The sequence below is a fragment of the Vicugna pacos genome, chromosome 4, assembly GCF_048564905.1.
Source record: "Vicugna pacos chromosome 4, VicPac4, whole genome shotgun sequence".
Lineage (NCBI taxonomy): Eukaryota > Metazoa > Chordata > Mammalia > Artiodactyla > Camelidae > Vicugna > Vicugna pacos.
Window position 1 is genome coordinate 404,145 of NC_132990.1, and position 14,750 is coordinate 418,894.

The following is a 14,750-nucleotide window of genomic DNA, read 5'->3' on the forward strand; positions in this document are numbered from 1 at the left end:
GGAGAATTCCAACAAATATTTAAAGAAACACTGACACCACTGTACACAATCTCTTCAAGAAAACAGATGAGGCAGGAACACTTCCCAACGCATCCTTTAAGACCAAAGCCAGACAAAATGGTACAAGAAAACTATAGACTGATATTTCTCGTTTAGATGCAAGAATCCTCAACAAATACTAGCACACTGAATCCTGCACCATATGAAAAGGATTATACACCGTGACCAAGTGGGATTCATCCCAGGTTTGCAAGAATGGTTCAACAAAAGAAAGTCTATTAATGTAATATACCATATCAAAAGAATATATGAAATAAATCATTTCTTTCCATTACTGCCCCGACCCCCTGCTGTAACATTTAGAAATTGGTTTTGGGAACCAGATTTTGGAAAACCAAATTCATAGTTGTGAAAATGAAAACGTCCATATTCTGTATTTGAAAAGATGCGGCCATTATTACATTCATCTTATTATAGTGCATTGTCTCATCCAATCACAGTGGGGCTGCGTTTCTTCAGGCGGCGCGGAGGGCAGCCTGACCCGGGGTCCTTGGAGCGGGCGCCGTGGCCACGCCCCCTTCCTGGGGGCGGGCCCTGCCTTGTTCCAGTGGCTTCCAGAGAGGACCTACGCCGATGAGGAGCGGAGCAGTGAGCGCTGTGTGTCCTCCAGGCCTCTCCGTGAACGTGGAGTGGCTCCTGGGGCCCCATGGACGCGGAGTCAAGAGAAAAGGGGTGTTGGAGCCATGGAGGGCATGGGTACTCTTCAAAAAGGTAGGCCCCGCGAACGGCTCCACGAAGCGGCGGCGGCGGCGGGAGGCGGGCGGGAGGCGGCGGGCGGCAGCAGGAGGCGGCGGGCGGCGGTGGCGGCGGGCGGCGGCGGGAGGCGGCGGGCGGCGGCGGGCGGCGGCGGGCGGCGGGCGGCGGCGGGAGGCGGGCGGGAGGCGGCGGGAGGCGGGCGGGAGGCGGCGGGCGGCGGCGGGCGGCGGGCGGCGGTGGCGGCGGGCGGCGGCGGGAGGCGGGCGGGAGGCGGCGGGCGGCGGCGGCGGCGGGCGGTGGCGGCGGCGGGCGGCGGCGGCGGCACCCAGCGCGCTGCTGGCATCGCTGTGTACGAACAAGGACCCGGTTCCCGCCGCCGGAGCGGGAGCGCGGCGGGCTGCGGGCGGCGGCAGGCGGCGGCGGGAGGCGGGCGGTGGCGGGAGGCGGGCGGTGGCGGGAGGCAGCGGCGGCGGCGGCGGCACCCAGCACGCTGCTGGCATCGCTGTGAACGAACAAGGGCCCGGTTCCCGCCGTGCGGAGCGGGAGCGCGGCGGGCTGCGGGCGGCGGCAGGCGGCGGGAGGCGGCGGCGGGCGGCGGCGGCGGCGGCGGCACCCAGCACGCTGCTGGCATCGCTGTGAACGAACAAGGACCCGGTTCCCGCCGTGCGGAGCGGGAGCGCGGCGGGCTGCGGGCGGCGGCAGGCGGCGGGAGGCGGCGGCGGGCGGCGGCGGCGGCGGCGGCGGCGGCACCCAGCACGCTGCTGGCATCGCTGTGAACGAACAAGGGCCCGGTTCCCGCCGTGCGGAGCGGGAGCGCGGCGTGCTGCGGGCGGCGGCAGGCGGCGGCGGGAGACGGCGGCGGGCGGCGGCGGCGGCGGCACCCAGCACGCTGCTGGCATCGCTGTGTACGAACAAGGACCCGGTTCCCGCCGCGCGGAGCGGGAGCGCGGCGGGCTGCGGGCGGCGGCAGGCGGCGGCGGGAGGTGGGAGACGGCGGCGGAAAGCGGGCGGTGGCGGCGGCACCCAGCGCGCTGCTGGCATCGCTGTGAACGAACAAGGGCCCGGTTCCCGCCGCCGGAGCGGGAGCACTTCCTGACACGTGTCGGGGAAGTGGTCTGAGAAAGAGGGAAAGCAGAGAGGGCTCCGGTGATGCGCCAGCCTGCTGCGGCCAGAGGCGGGCGGCGTGAGAGCCGAGGGGAAGGAGCCAGCCCCGTGGAAACCCACTCCTGTGAATTCATGGCCCGATAGGTGTAAAGAAAGAAAAGACTTGCGAGGGGCGGCCGAAGTGCCCTGTTTCCGGAGGTGCCGTTCCCGAGGAAGCCTGAGTCAGCGGTCGTCGCCAGGAGCTGACCTTCCCGGACGGACGAGGGGACAGAGCACCGTGAGAACCAGGGACCGGTAAGTTTCCGTCCCCGGGGGGCTCAGAGCCGGGAGAGCGGGGCGGAGGGTGCTGAGGAGCAGGCGGGGCAGGATCATGAAAGATCTGCTGTATACTTGGCTGCTTTGCTCTTTGCCAAAGTTATAAGGGGTGACAAACTTTCTGAAAAGGGCCAGATATTAAATATTTCAGACCTGGCAGGGAACATACATCTCTGTCAAATATTCCTTTTTTATTTTTATTTTTTTATGGTTCTTTCTTTAATTGAAGTAGAGTTGATTTACAGTGTTTGGTTAATTTCTAATTTGCAATTTTAAGCCAATGACATAACTGTTGATCCATAAATGAAAGAAATGGATAGTCAATAATATTCCTGGTAATTCTTATAAACATTTCTGTTTTGTTCTCACTCACGTTCAGTCAAATTCTTATCTTGTCCTGGTTATTTGTTCCAGCTCAGTCTCTTTAGTACTTACTCGACATTTGAAATTGGTCTCACACTTTACCTCCTTCACATATTAGATTCTAGTTTTGTCTACTTTCCTCATTTTCTAGTGGGAAAACCTGAGTATCAATTGGGGTATGTCTGACTGTAATAAACATAATAATATACTCAATGGTGACAGCAATAAACACATCTATTTTTAAAACATGAGAATTATTCCATAAGCAATATGTCAGAAGATAGTTTCAAGAGATTGGTTAAACATCTCAACAATGACAGGAGACTGTATGTGATTCCCTTGTTTCCCTCACGATAACTAAATGAATGTGTCAATCCAAACATCATTAATGTGACCTATTCCAAATATTAAGAAATAAAAAGGATGGAAAATGGGGCTTGCTCATGTACTTCTGTCAAGTCCTTTCATTCTATCATAGAGAAAATAAATTCTAGGAGCAAACTTCCTCTTATGTCACCTTAGTCAGAACTGAGTTATATAATACCCCCTGGCTCAAGGAAAGCAGGAAAATAAGTGACTGTGTTGTTGTTGTTTTTGTCTTCACCTTATCTTTTATAATGGAAGACACTTACGGTGAAAGGGGTTTAAATGGTGTTTGTATCCTGCCTTAGTTATGCCTTCTCCAGACAGCTTGTGCAAACCTTCAACAGGAGTTGGGGGGAGAATGATATCTCGGTGGAAATAAAGAAGGAAAGAGTTACAAAACAAAAATACATGACAATCAGACATTTAAAAATTGATCAAGACTAAGGAAAGCCTGAAACTGCACTTTTAGTTTTAAAACTGCAGTGGGTATTTTCAATAAATTAGTTTCAGGTGTACAGCAAATTGATGATTCAGTTATATACATACATACATACATACATACATACATACAGTATATATACATATATATTACTTTTTTAGATTTTTTTATTATAGGTTATAAGATACTGAATATAGCTCTCTGTGCTCTTTAGCAGGGTAGCTGTTTATCTATTTTACATATACTAGTGTGTATATGTTAGTCTCAGGCTCTTAAATTATCCCTCATCCTCTTTCCCATTGGTAATGATAGTTTTTGTTTTTTAATGTCTGTGTCTGTCTCTACTTTGTAAATAAGTTCATTTGTACTTTTTTTTAGATTACACATATAACTGATATCATATGATATTTATCTTTCTCTGACTTACTTCACTTAGTATGATAATCTCTAGGCCCATCCATGTTGGTACGAATGGCATTATTGTATTCTTTATTATGGTTCAGTCATATTCTATTGCATATGTGTGTGTATATATATACCAAATCTTGAACCATTCATCTATGGACACTGGACACTTAGGTTGCCTCCTTATCTTGACTATTGTAAATAGTGCTGTTATGAACATGGGGGTGAATGTATATTTTTGAATTAGCATTTTCTCCAGGTATATGCCCAGGAGTGTGATTTTGGGGTCACATAGTAACTCTAGTTTTAGTTTTTTTAAGAAAATTCCATACTGCTCCAAAGTGGCTGCACCAATTTACATTCACACCAACAGTGTAAGAGGGTTCCTTTTTTTCCCACATCCCCTCCAACATTTATTATTTGTAGACTTTTTGATGATAGTCAATCTGACATGTGTGAGGTGATACCTCATTGTGGTTTTCATTTGCATTTTTCTAATAATTAGCATTGTTGAGCATTTTTATCATGTGCCTGTGGGCTACCTGTATGTCTTCTTTGGAGAAATGTCTATTTAGGTCTTCTGCTCATTTTCAGATTGGGCTTTTTTTTTTTTGATATCGAGCTGTATAAGCTGTTTATATATTTTGGAAATTAATTCCTTGTTTGTAGTATCTTTGCAAATATTTTCTTTCATTCCATAAGTTGTCTTTTCATTTTGTTTATGGTTTCCTTTGTTGTGTGAAAGTTTTTGAGTTTATTAACATCCCATTTTGTTTTGAAATTTTTGCTTTTATTTCCATTATTCTAAGAGACAGATCCAAAAAATATTGCTGTGATTTACATCAAAGATTGTTTTGCCTATGCTTTCATCTAGGAGTTTTATAGTATCCAGTCTCACATTTAGGTTTTTAATCTATTTTTAGTTTATTTTTGTATTTGGTGTTACAGAACATTCTAATATCATTATTTTACATGAAGCTGTCCAGTTTTCCCAGCACGACTTATTGAAGAGACTCTTTTCTCTATTGTATATTCTTGCCTTCTTTGTCAAAGATTAATTGCCATTGGGTATGTGGGTTTATTTCTGAGATCTCTATTATGTTCCATTGATCGATACATCTTTTCTGTGCCAATACCATACTGTTTTGATTACTGTAGATTTGAAGTATTGTTTGAAATCTGTGATAGTTATGCCTCCAGTTCTGTTCTTTTCCCTCATGATTACTTTAGCAATTCTATTTGTGTGTGTGTGTGTGTGTGTGTGTTTGTGTGTGTACGTGTATGGTTTCATATGAATTGTAGTGTTATTTGTTCTAGTTATGTGAAAAATGTCCTGGGTAATTTGATAGGGATTGCAAGAAATTTGTAGATTGCTTTGGGTAGTATGATTATTTACAAATATTAATTATTCCAATCCATTTCACTGAATCATCTTCACTTTCCTTTATCAATGTTTTATAGTTCTAAGTATATGTTACCTCCTTGAACAGGTGTATTTGTGGTAAGTTTTTTTTTTTTCTGATGCAATTTTAAGAGATTTTTTAACTTTTTCTTTGTGATATGTTTATTGTTAATGTAAGGGAATGCAACAGCACTCTGTATGATAATCTTGTATTCTGATAGCTTGCTGAATTTATCAGTTCTCATAGTCTTTATGTGGAATCTTTAGGGTTTTCTATATATAGTATCTTATCTTCTGCCTATAATGACAATTTAACCTCTTCCTTTCCAGTTGAATAAATTTTATTTATTTTTCTTGTCTGATTGCTGTTCCTAGGACTTCTATTTCTATGTTGAATAGAAGTAGTGGGAGTGGGCATTCTCCAAATTTTAGGGGGACTATTTCAGCTTTTCACTGTTAGGTATTATGTTGGCTGTCAATTTTTCATAAGTAGCTTTTATTATGTTAAGATGTGTTTCCTTTCTTCCCATTTTTGTAGCAGTTTTTATCATGAATGGATACCAAATGGCTTTTCTGCATCTATTGTTATGATCATGTGATTTCTTTCCCTTTCTTTTGTTGATGTAGTGTATCACATTGACTGATTTCATATGATAAACTATCCTGTGTCCCTGTGAGGAATCCAACTTTATCATGTTGTATAATTTTTTTATGATGTTGGATTATGTCTGCTTATATTTTGTTGAGAATATTTGCATCTACATTAATTAAAGATATTGGCCTGTAGTTCTCTTTTTTGGTAATGTCTTTGTCAAGTTTTGGCATCAGGATGATATCTAGAATGAGTTTGGGAGTGTTCTCTCTTCTTCAGTTTTTTGGAACAGTTTGAGAAGTATTTGTATAAGTTCTTCTTTCCATGTTTGGTAGAATTCCCCAGTGAAGCCATCTAGTCCTGGACTTTTGTTTGCAGGAATGTTATTACTGATTCTATTCTATTTCTAGTGATCAGTCTGTTCAAATTATCTATTTATCCTTGATTGAGTTTTGGTGAATTGTATGTTCCTAGAAACTTGTCCATTTTTTCCGAGGTTGTCCAATCTGTTGTTGCAGAATTGTTCATAGTATTTGGTTATTTTTTTTTAATTTTTGTGGTGTTGGTTGTAATTTACCTCTTTCATATCTTATTTTGTTTATTTGTGCCCTCTGTCTTTTCTTCTTGGTGAGCTGGGCCAGAGGTTTGTCATAGTGTTTACTCTATCAAAAAAACAGTTCTTGGTTTTATTGATTTTTTCCTATTGTTTTTAAATCTCTATTTTATTTGTTTCCTCCCTGATCTTAATTATTGCTTTCCTTCTGCTAAATTTAGGTCTTGCTTGTTCTTCTTTTTCTAATCGTTTTTGGTGCTAGGTTAGGTTGTTTATTTGAGATTGTTCTTATTTTTTGAGGAAGGCCTGTATTGCTATGAACATCCCTCTTTAGACTGTTTTTGCTGCATCCCATAGATTCTGTGTGGTTGTAATTTCATTATCATTTTTCTCAAGATATTTTTGAATTTCCTCTTTGAATTTATCATTGATCTATCTTTTTGTTTTGTTGTCGTTGTTGTTGTTGTTGTTTTATAGTAGCATGTTGTTTAGTCTCCATGCAGTCTTTTTTATTTATTTTTTCTTATTTCTCTTTCTGTGGTTGATTTCTAGTTGCATGCCATTGTGGTCAGAAAAGATACTTGAAATAATTTCTATCCTTTTAAATTTGTTGAGGCTTATTTTATGTCCAAGTATGTGCCACATATGTGATCTATCCTAAAGAATGTTCCATCTGCACTTGAAAAAAATATATATAAATTTTTGACATAATGTCCTGAAATATAAATTATGTCTAACTGTTCTATTGTGTCATTTAGTATCTCTGTTAATTTATTTTCTTTCTGGATGCCTTTCCAATAAAATTAGTATTCCTACTAGTATTTTATTACCATTAACTTATCTTTTTATATTTGTTGGTATGATTTTATATATTTAATGCCTCTGTACTAGGTATATTTTTTTCTTTTATTGCTCATTTTATCATTATATAGTGTCTTTCTTCATGATCTTTGTTTTAAAGTCTATTTTGTCTGATATGAGTATTGCTACCCCTGCTTTCTTGTCATTTTTATTTGCATGAAATATCTTTTTCCATCTTCTCACTTGCAGTCTATGTGTGTCACTCACCATAATGTTGGTCTTCTTTTTTTTTGTAATTTTCCAATCTGTCTCTCTATGTCTTTTGATTGGAGAATTGAGTTCATTGGCATTTATAGTAATTATTGATAAATGTGTGTTTATTGCCATTTTAATCCTTGTTTTTCAGTTTATTTTGTATTTCTGCACAGACTCTCTGTGCTAGTCTCTTTCCATTGTATCTGCTGCAAAATGGATCCTGTGCTCTTCTCTGAGCCTCTGAATAGCCTCTTTTATCCCACTGAACCTCCCTGCTGTAGAGGAGGCTTCCCAAGGTGAGGACAATTTCCTCTTTGCCACTACCTCTCTGAAGGGCAGTTCCCATCCTGATTTCTTTTTTTTTTTTTCTCCTACCTGGTTTAGTGATGATTTTCTTCACTTGTATGACATCTTCTTCCAGAGTTCAGTAGATATTCTCTGAGAATTTTCCACATGTAGATATATTTTGGATGTATTTGTGGGAGATTGTAAGCTCTGTATTCTTCCATTCTGCCATCATGAAACTCCCTGATTTGGTGATTTCTATCATTTAATCTTCCAATCAGTTACTTATTCTCCAGCATTATTTAGTTTGATATTTATTGCATTTAGCTTGATTTTCATCTTTGCAATTGAGTTTTCTGGTTTTGATTGGTTCCTCTTCATATTTTCTAGTTTCTTTTTACATGATCTCTATTTCTATCAACAGCCTTTATTAATTCTGTCACTATTTTATTATCTCATCTTTGAACTGGAGAGGTATCTTACAATTTTTGTTCTTTCAGAGGAATTCTCTTGTTTTTTTAATTGAAAATGGTTCTTCAGTTTCTTTATTTTACTTATATTTCTCTGAATTTATGAATTTAAGAGAGACAATTATTTATTCTGGTATTAAAGGGCTATTTTTATGTGAGAGACTCCCTGTGTAGCCTGCATGAGTCTAAAACTTTGGTGTGAGGGCTGTTTTTCTTGGTATGGATGCCTGCAAAATCTTTTCTCATGGTGTACTGGCCTTTATCCCCTTGATAGGAGGTATGATTGTTGTTGTGGTAACTAGAGCCTGTACTGGGTGTTGAGCAGGGCCTCCTTTTTGCTCTGTGGTTGTCACAGGGCAAGGTTTGCTCTTCAGTTATTGGAATTGAAGCCCCTAGATCTAATTCTAAGTTGTGGTGTGAGGCAGATTGTACTGAAATGTCCCTTCTGAGAAAGAAGCTACAGAGTTTCCTCCAAAGGAGCTATCCACTAAGAAATTTGCTCTGTGATGTCACCTGTCACCCAATGTGCATGCTAACTATGTACACTGTTATTGGCATTGACCTAATCTTTGCCTCAGCCATGGGAATGTGGGCAATCAGCCCAGGTATCCTTCAGGCTCTGTGGTCACAAAGATGCTCGCATAAATCCCCTGGCACCCTCTGTAGTCCTGCACCCAGACCCTCTGTGGGATCACTGGAAATTAGCATAGACCCCAACCCTGCCTTCATGTGGATGCACCCATGAAGCCCACTGCTGCTGATGTTGGATCGGGCAGAGCCATAGAGCTCCAGTAATCTGCTCAGATATCCTGTAGGGGGCTACACTCACAAAATTGTTGGTGGCATAAATCCACAGGAAATAACAGCCATTGGGAGTTGGCTCAGGTTTCAGCCCCACCTCCCTGTGTGGGCAACCCACTGGTGCTTCTGGCAGTACAGTTACTTCTGCTGTGAGCACTCTGTGAGAATGAGGCTGTTATGACAGGATCACATCACCTCAGATCCACTTTTTGGTTTATCTGGAGGCTGCCTGGACTAAAATAAATTAAGAATAACATATAAGTATCCCTGGGAGGGCTCCTCGTTGGCGGTTCTCATGGAATCTGAGTTAGACGATACTCCTCGCATGACAGACAAGGAAAGGTTTTAAATCTGCCCTGGAACCTCACACAACAGCCTAGGGGTAGCTGGTCCTGCAAACGAAGAAGAAATAAATGAACAGAGGGATGGAGAAATAGATCATGAAGAATGAACCAGTGACACAGAGGCAGGACTAGATCGCAGACAGGGGTCCCCGTTGGGGGCTATTTTCTTTATAGCTGCTTTTATGACTCGTGCCCCACCTCCTCCTTTACAATTTCTCTTCCTCTGCCCTCCGCCACTTGTCATTTCACGCTCCAACTCTACCCGTTCCAGAAGCGCGCCGCCCTCCCGGCTCCTCCGCCCCTCCCTGGCGCCCCGCCCCTCCGCTGCGAGGCCGCGCCCGGAGGCGGGAGGCGGGAGGCGGGAGGCGCCCGGGCCGTTGAAGCGGCCTCCCTCCCGCCCCCAGCTGCCCGGTTTGGCTTCGGCCCTGTCCCGACCCCCAGCCTAACCCATTCCATCCCTGCCCCGCCGAGCGGTCCGCCGGGCACGCGGCGGCCTCCGGAGCAGCCCAAGCTCATGAGGGCCGCCCGCCCGGCCGCCGGCGCAGACGAGACGGAGCTCCCGGCCCCCGAGGACGAGCAGAGGATCAATGCGGTTCCAGAATCGATTCCAGCGGTGAGAAGCGTGGCGCCCCCGCCCCTTTTCTCGTGCCGGAAAGGTCCTGGATCCCGCCTCCTCCCGTGTGGGTCCCGGCTCCTCACCTGGGTCCATCCCTGGTGGATCTGGCGCTTTGGCCGGGGACTGACATGGGAGATTCCGCGCCCGGCTGTCCCTGGGCAGTCCTTTTCCTCCTAGTACCAGGATCTCATGTCTGACCTGGGTACCCCCTCGCGATCTGCGGACCGGACCTCGGATTCCCAGACCTCAGACCCCGAGCCTGCCCTCCTCCCAGGGGATCCCATTGCTCACCCGGCTTAACCCTCTGCCATCCAGGCAGGGCTCTTGCTTGCTCGGAGGACCCGACCCCCAGCCGCAGGCGCCACCCTTGGGTCTTCCAACCCTGGCATTGTCCTCCGTCACCCCTTGCCCCAGCGTGGGGGGTCTCTTGGGAGGCGCAGACCCGGGGCCGGTTGGCCGCTGCGCCCTGCAGCGAGATTTGTGGTAAGCTGGGGGTGCTGGGCGTGTTAGGTGCTTTGTCTTTGAACGGCCTAGCAGCAGGGAAACTGAGGCACGCTCTGCCGGTTTAGCCTTGCCTGGCCAAGTGCGGGCCTTGTGGGTTCTCAGGCTTGGAGTCCCAAGGCGTGCTATTTTGGGCGCTGAGGAGGGGCAAGTTAGCATTCGGGTGATGAGACCTGCTGTTGAGTCGCCTGTGTTAGGAAAGGAGGAGGAGGAACCGAGGAGGCACCACCGGAAGGCTGGCCGGCCGCTCTGTCGCTTGAGAGCTGGTGGGAACGCCAGCCTGGGAAGGTCCCGTGGCCTTAATCCCAACTCCGGGTCTCTACCATCTAGCAATGGATGAAGGCTGGGCTTAGTTCCCAGAGGAAGCGCTCGGCCGTTTTTTTTTTCCCCCCCTTAATTCTTCGTTTAAGTGGGTGAAAGTTCACGTCTCCTGTGTTTGTGTTAACTCCATCCCTTTGTCTGAAACAGGCAGCCATCCCCACTCCCAGAACTTCACCCTGAGCAGGCTAGCTTAGTGTGCAGTGACAGAGGGGATTTGAAAAAAGAAAAAGAATGCATGAAATCTTTCAAGGAGGTTATTGTTGCCTTTTAGGCACTGCCTTTTATTTCAAGATTTGAAGGTGCACTTTTTTTTCTTTCCAACTGCCTAATCCCTCGATGCCCTCTCACCCCTTAAGCAGATCTCATTCCTCCTGTCCCTAAGGGTGAAGGAGTGAAATGAAATATACACAGGGAGAGTTGTGGTGGACTGTGCCACCAGAAGGGTTTGAAGACTTGGGTCAACTTCTGAATATTGCTTATCACTCAGGGTGTTGAGTGCCTGGCAGTATTCCCCTAGTAGGAACATCCTATCAGTATTCTAAAGCAACCATGATGTTCTGGCTTTAGAACATAAAGTCAGCAGTGAAGACAGGAGGGGCTTTAAGGGAGGCTGTGACATCGGTTCAGTCGTGTTGGGAAAACCCTATGCATGTGGTTTGTTTGATTTGGTTTTGCTTCTCTGCACATCTGTGCTCTTCCTGTTTTCAGAGAACAGTGGCAATATTCTGTGAAATTACCGGGTTTTATTTGATTAAGGGTTTGTATTGCTTTCCCATCCTTTGAATTCTTCTCTAGAAAGAAAAAAAAAGAATCTGTTTTATTATTTGTTGCACAAACATTTAAAATGTTAGGAGAAAGGAAAAACAAACAAACCAACCTTCGTAGAGAATCGCATCATCTCAGCTTATGAACTATCTTCTTTTTGCTGGATACTAGTCTATCCAGTCCTTATTATCACAGTTGTAATGTGACTTTGTATTCTACTTCATTCATTTAAAAATGAAAATTACAGGCGTTTTCTTTTGGTGCAGCATAGACGTCGTGATTTTCTCAGTGGCTGCACAATATCAATGGATATTTAACAGTTATTTTCTTGATGACATCTAGACCTACCTTGATTTTCTATGATGACTGAATGGTCCTATAATTTCTTATTTTTCTGTTATAGGCTATCTTGGAAAGATAGTTTTAAGGATCAGTTTGAACTTAGAAATAAAACCTGCAAATATAAAGTAATGTAACAGTAAAATTCTGTTTTTTGTGGTCCATGCATTAAAATGTTGAGACTACTGTTCCGCACCTCTTAAAGCTGTTTATTATACATCTTTTGAGCATTCAGGATAGTTACAGGTAGGTAAATGGCAGAGGAAGTGGAGGGAGGGACACTTCTTTGAACACATGTGCTCCTCCTGATAGATGTATCAGGACTCCACTGAAGAGCACTTGGCTGCAGTAAAAACATTTCATTAGGCCATAGTTTGTGGCTATGTCTAAATGGTAAGAAAATCTGAACACCTCGCTGGTTTTGGTTTGTTCATAATGGAATCTTGGTGGTCACTGTGGCTTTGGACCAGCTTCCAGAGCTCTGCTGTACCTGTGGAGGGGGCCGTATGGACACTTAGCCCGCTGTCCTAAGTGGAGGGCTTTATGCAGGCGTGGCTTCTCAGAGGGCTTAGGGTGTGAAGAATGCCACCGGGACTCCTTTTATCTTTCTTGCTTTATCCCATCCACCCTTGATTCCTTCCCTCAACTGCCCCACCCCGGGGAGGGGGTCATTCTCTCGCTTTCACAGCATCTCGGATGAATTAGAATACCTGCTAACATTTATCTAGTGCCTACCTGTGCCAGGCAGTGGCAGGCTATCTGTAGATTACTCATCTCACCCTCAGCTGTAACCCTGGGAGGCAAATTGTATACTCATTTAGTAGAAGAGCAAATAGGGTCAGAGAGTAAAAGAGAACTTGCCATCATCACACAACTAGGAAGGGGCAGCCTAAAGGGTTCAATTTCACATCCCTCTCTACCGCCTATGCAGCCATTTACCTGTCTCCCCGCCCACCACATCTGACAGCGAAGGGGCCTCGGACGCACAGCGCTTCTAATGTATCTTGTGGGTACATATGCATTTCTTCACCCTGGCAACCAGAAATCCAAGGAAACGGATGTTTCTTCAGCCCCATCCTTGTGACCACTGGTTAGCTTTAAATTGAATATGCTGTAAAGCATCTTATTCAAAAGCATTAGGAAGTCTTCCAAGACTGCCTGTTGTGTTTTTGTTTTTGTTTTTGTTTTTTGCGTGTTCTCAGAGCACTGAATCATAGACATGAGGTAGTCTCCTTATATATGCCATCTCCCGTGTTTAATAATTAAGTTAAACATCCCTTACCACTATCTCCACCTCTGGCAACAGACACTTTTCCTAAACATCGTGCTTATCCATGTAGGGGAGATAATAGGTGCTGTGCGCAGGGATCAGCTTCTGTTGCTCCATCAAGTGATGTCCAAGACCTTGGAATGTCCATGGTCTTAATTAGCCTTTAAGAATTTCATCTTCACGAGATTCAGAATTCTCTTGGCTCTAAGACTGCCTGTTTTCCTTTGTTCCCAGATAGAATCCCCAGTGAAACCAATTGACAATGGGCTTTCTTGGTCAGGATAAAATGGTTCAGCCGCAGGCAGAATATATGTCCATTCATTCAGCATTTATTTATTAAACTTCAGCTATAAGCTGGGCCTTGTGCTTGGGACTGGAAAGGACCTGGTGGACAAGACAGCCTTCATGAAATTCCCATTACAGAGGGGAAACGTGAAATAAGAAACAAGTTAAAAAAGTCAAATTCTGGGGGACAGATATAGCTCAGTGGTAGAATGCATACTTACCTTGCATGAGGTCTTAGGTTCAATGCCCAGTGCCTCCTTGAATAAACCTAATTACCGCCCCCCACCATTCTTAGTAAGTAAGTACCGCCCCCCACGGATTCTTAGTAAGTGTGATAAGGGCTCTGGTGGAGTGGGGAGGGCTGAGGTGATACTTTGGGAAGGAAGGTGAGGAAAACCTCTCTGAGGAGGTGACATTTGAGCTGAGCTTGGCAGTGAGAAGAGGGCTAAGGATTCTGGAGAAGAATGTTCCAGGCAGAAATAAGCAGTAAATGCAGGTGCCTGGAGGCAGGCCACACCTTGGTGGTTTAAGGAGCGGGAGGGATGTGGTGTGGAGGGGAGAGTGACAGGAAGGTAGCTTCAGGCTAGAGAAGTAGTGAGGCGTTGTGGCCCACAGAGGAGCACACTGTTATCTGAAGCACCTTGGGAAGCCAGACGGGTTTTAACCTGGGCTGGGGTGTGCGGTGGGGATCCGAGTTGATAGACTGTTGCTACTGCTGGATAAAGAAGAGAGTCCGTCTGTGGACAGGCAGGGAGACCATTGACAACACTTGCATTTGGAGTATGAGAAACACAGAGGAATCAAGGATAAATTCTGAGATTTGATCTTAGGCCTCTGAGATCTGTTGGTAGGTTGCAGGTTTACTTTGGAAGGCACGCTGCTTTGGGCTACATTTAAAGTGTGCTAAGTTGTGTCCCTGGGTCCCCATCTGTTCCCTCCCTGCCCAGTTTTGAAATGCTGTCATGGGGAGAGTGTAAGGACACCAGGCCAGGGGGAAGCAGGAGAGAGTGTTTAAAGAGAAAGTGAGAGGATAAATAAACCCTCCTTCACTAATAGCTTTGTTAAGTGTGGTTCCCACACCCAGGACTGACTCACCTTCCCCCAGACCCTCTAAAGCAGGCTGGAATCTCTCTTGCAGCACTGGCACTGGGTGACCATCAGGGAGGCTCTGCTTTAAGCAGAGGCGTCTTCCATAACCACTTGTGGATATACCTGTTTTCCATGACTCTTGAGAATCCTCCTCATCTTTTTGTGGTGAAGAGAATAGACTCATTGTGGGGGAGCATATTGCATTTTACATCTGCTTTTCCATTTAGATCTTGGGTGACTAATTTCGTAGTGATTTCTGCAAGAGCCTGTATTATATACCCTGGGCGATCAGAGAGAAATGGGAAAGCTGCAT

At 45.1% G+C, this 14,750-nt stretch overlaps 1 protein-coding gene across 4 annotated transcripts in view; it reads left to right on the forward strand.

The window, feature by feature from the left end:
- Nucleotides 1-576: 576 nt before the first annotated feature.
- The window catches only part of LOC140695935 (monocyte to macrophage differentiation factor-like), a 33,073-nt gene continuing 18,899 nt past the window's right edge, over nt 577-14,750 (forward strand). Inside the window, exons 1-2 of one of the 4 annotated variants that reach the window (XM_072959045.1) lie at nt 577-771; nt 2,005-2,154. In XM_072959045.1, coding sequence (XP_072815146.1) covers nt 707-771; nt 2,005-2,154 — 215 coding nt within the window. In that variant the 5' untranslated portion in view covers nt 577-706. Of the gene's footprint in view, nt 772-2,004; nt 2,155-9,597; nt 9,865-14,750 lie in introns of those variants that run through there. The other 3 variants (XM_072959044.1, XM_072959046.1, XM_072959047.1) reach the window with 3 other exon arrangements.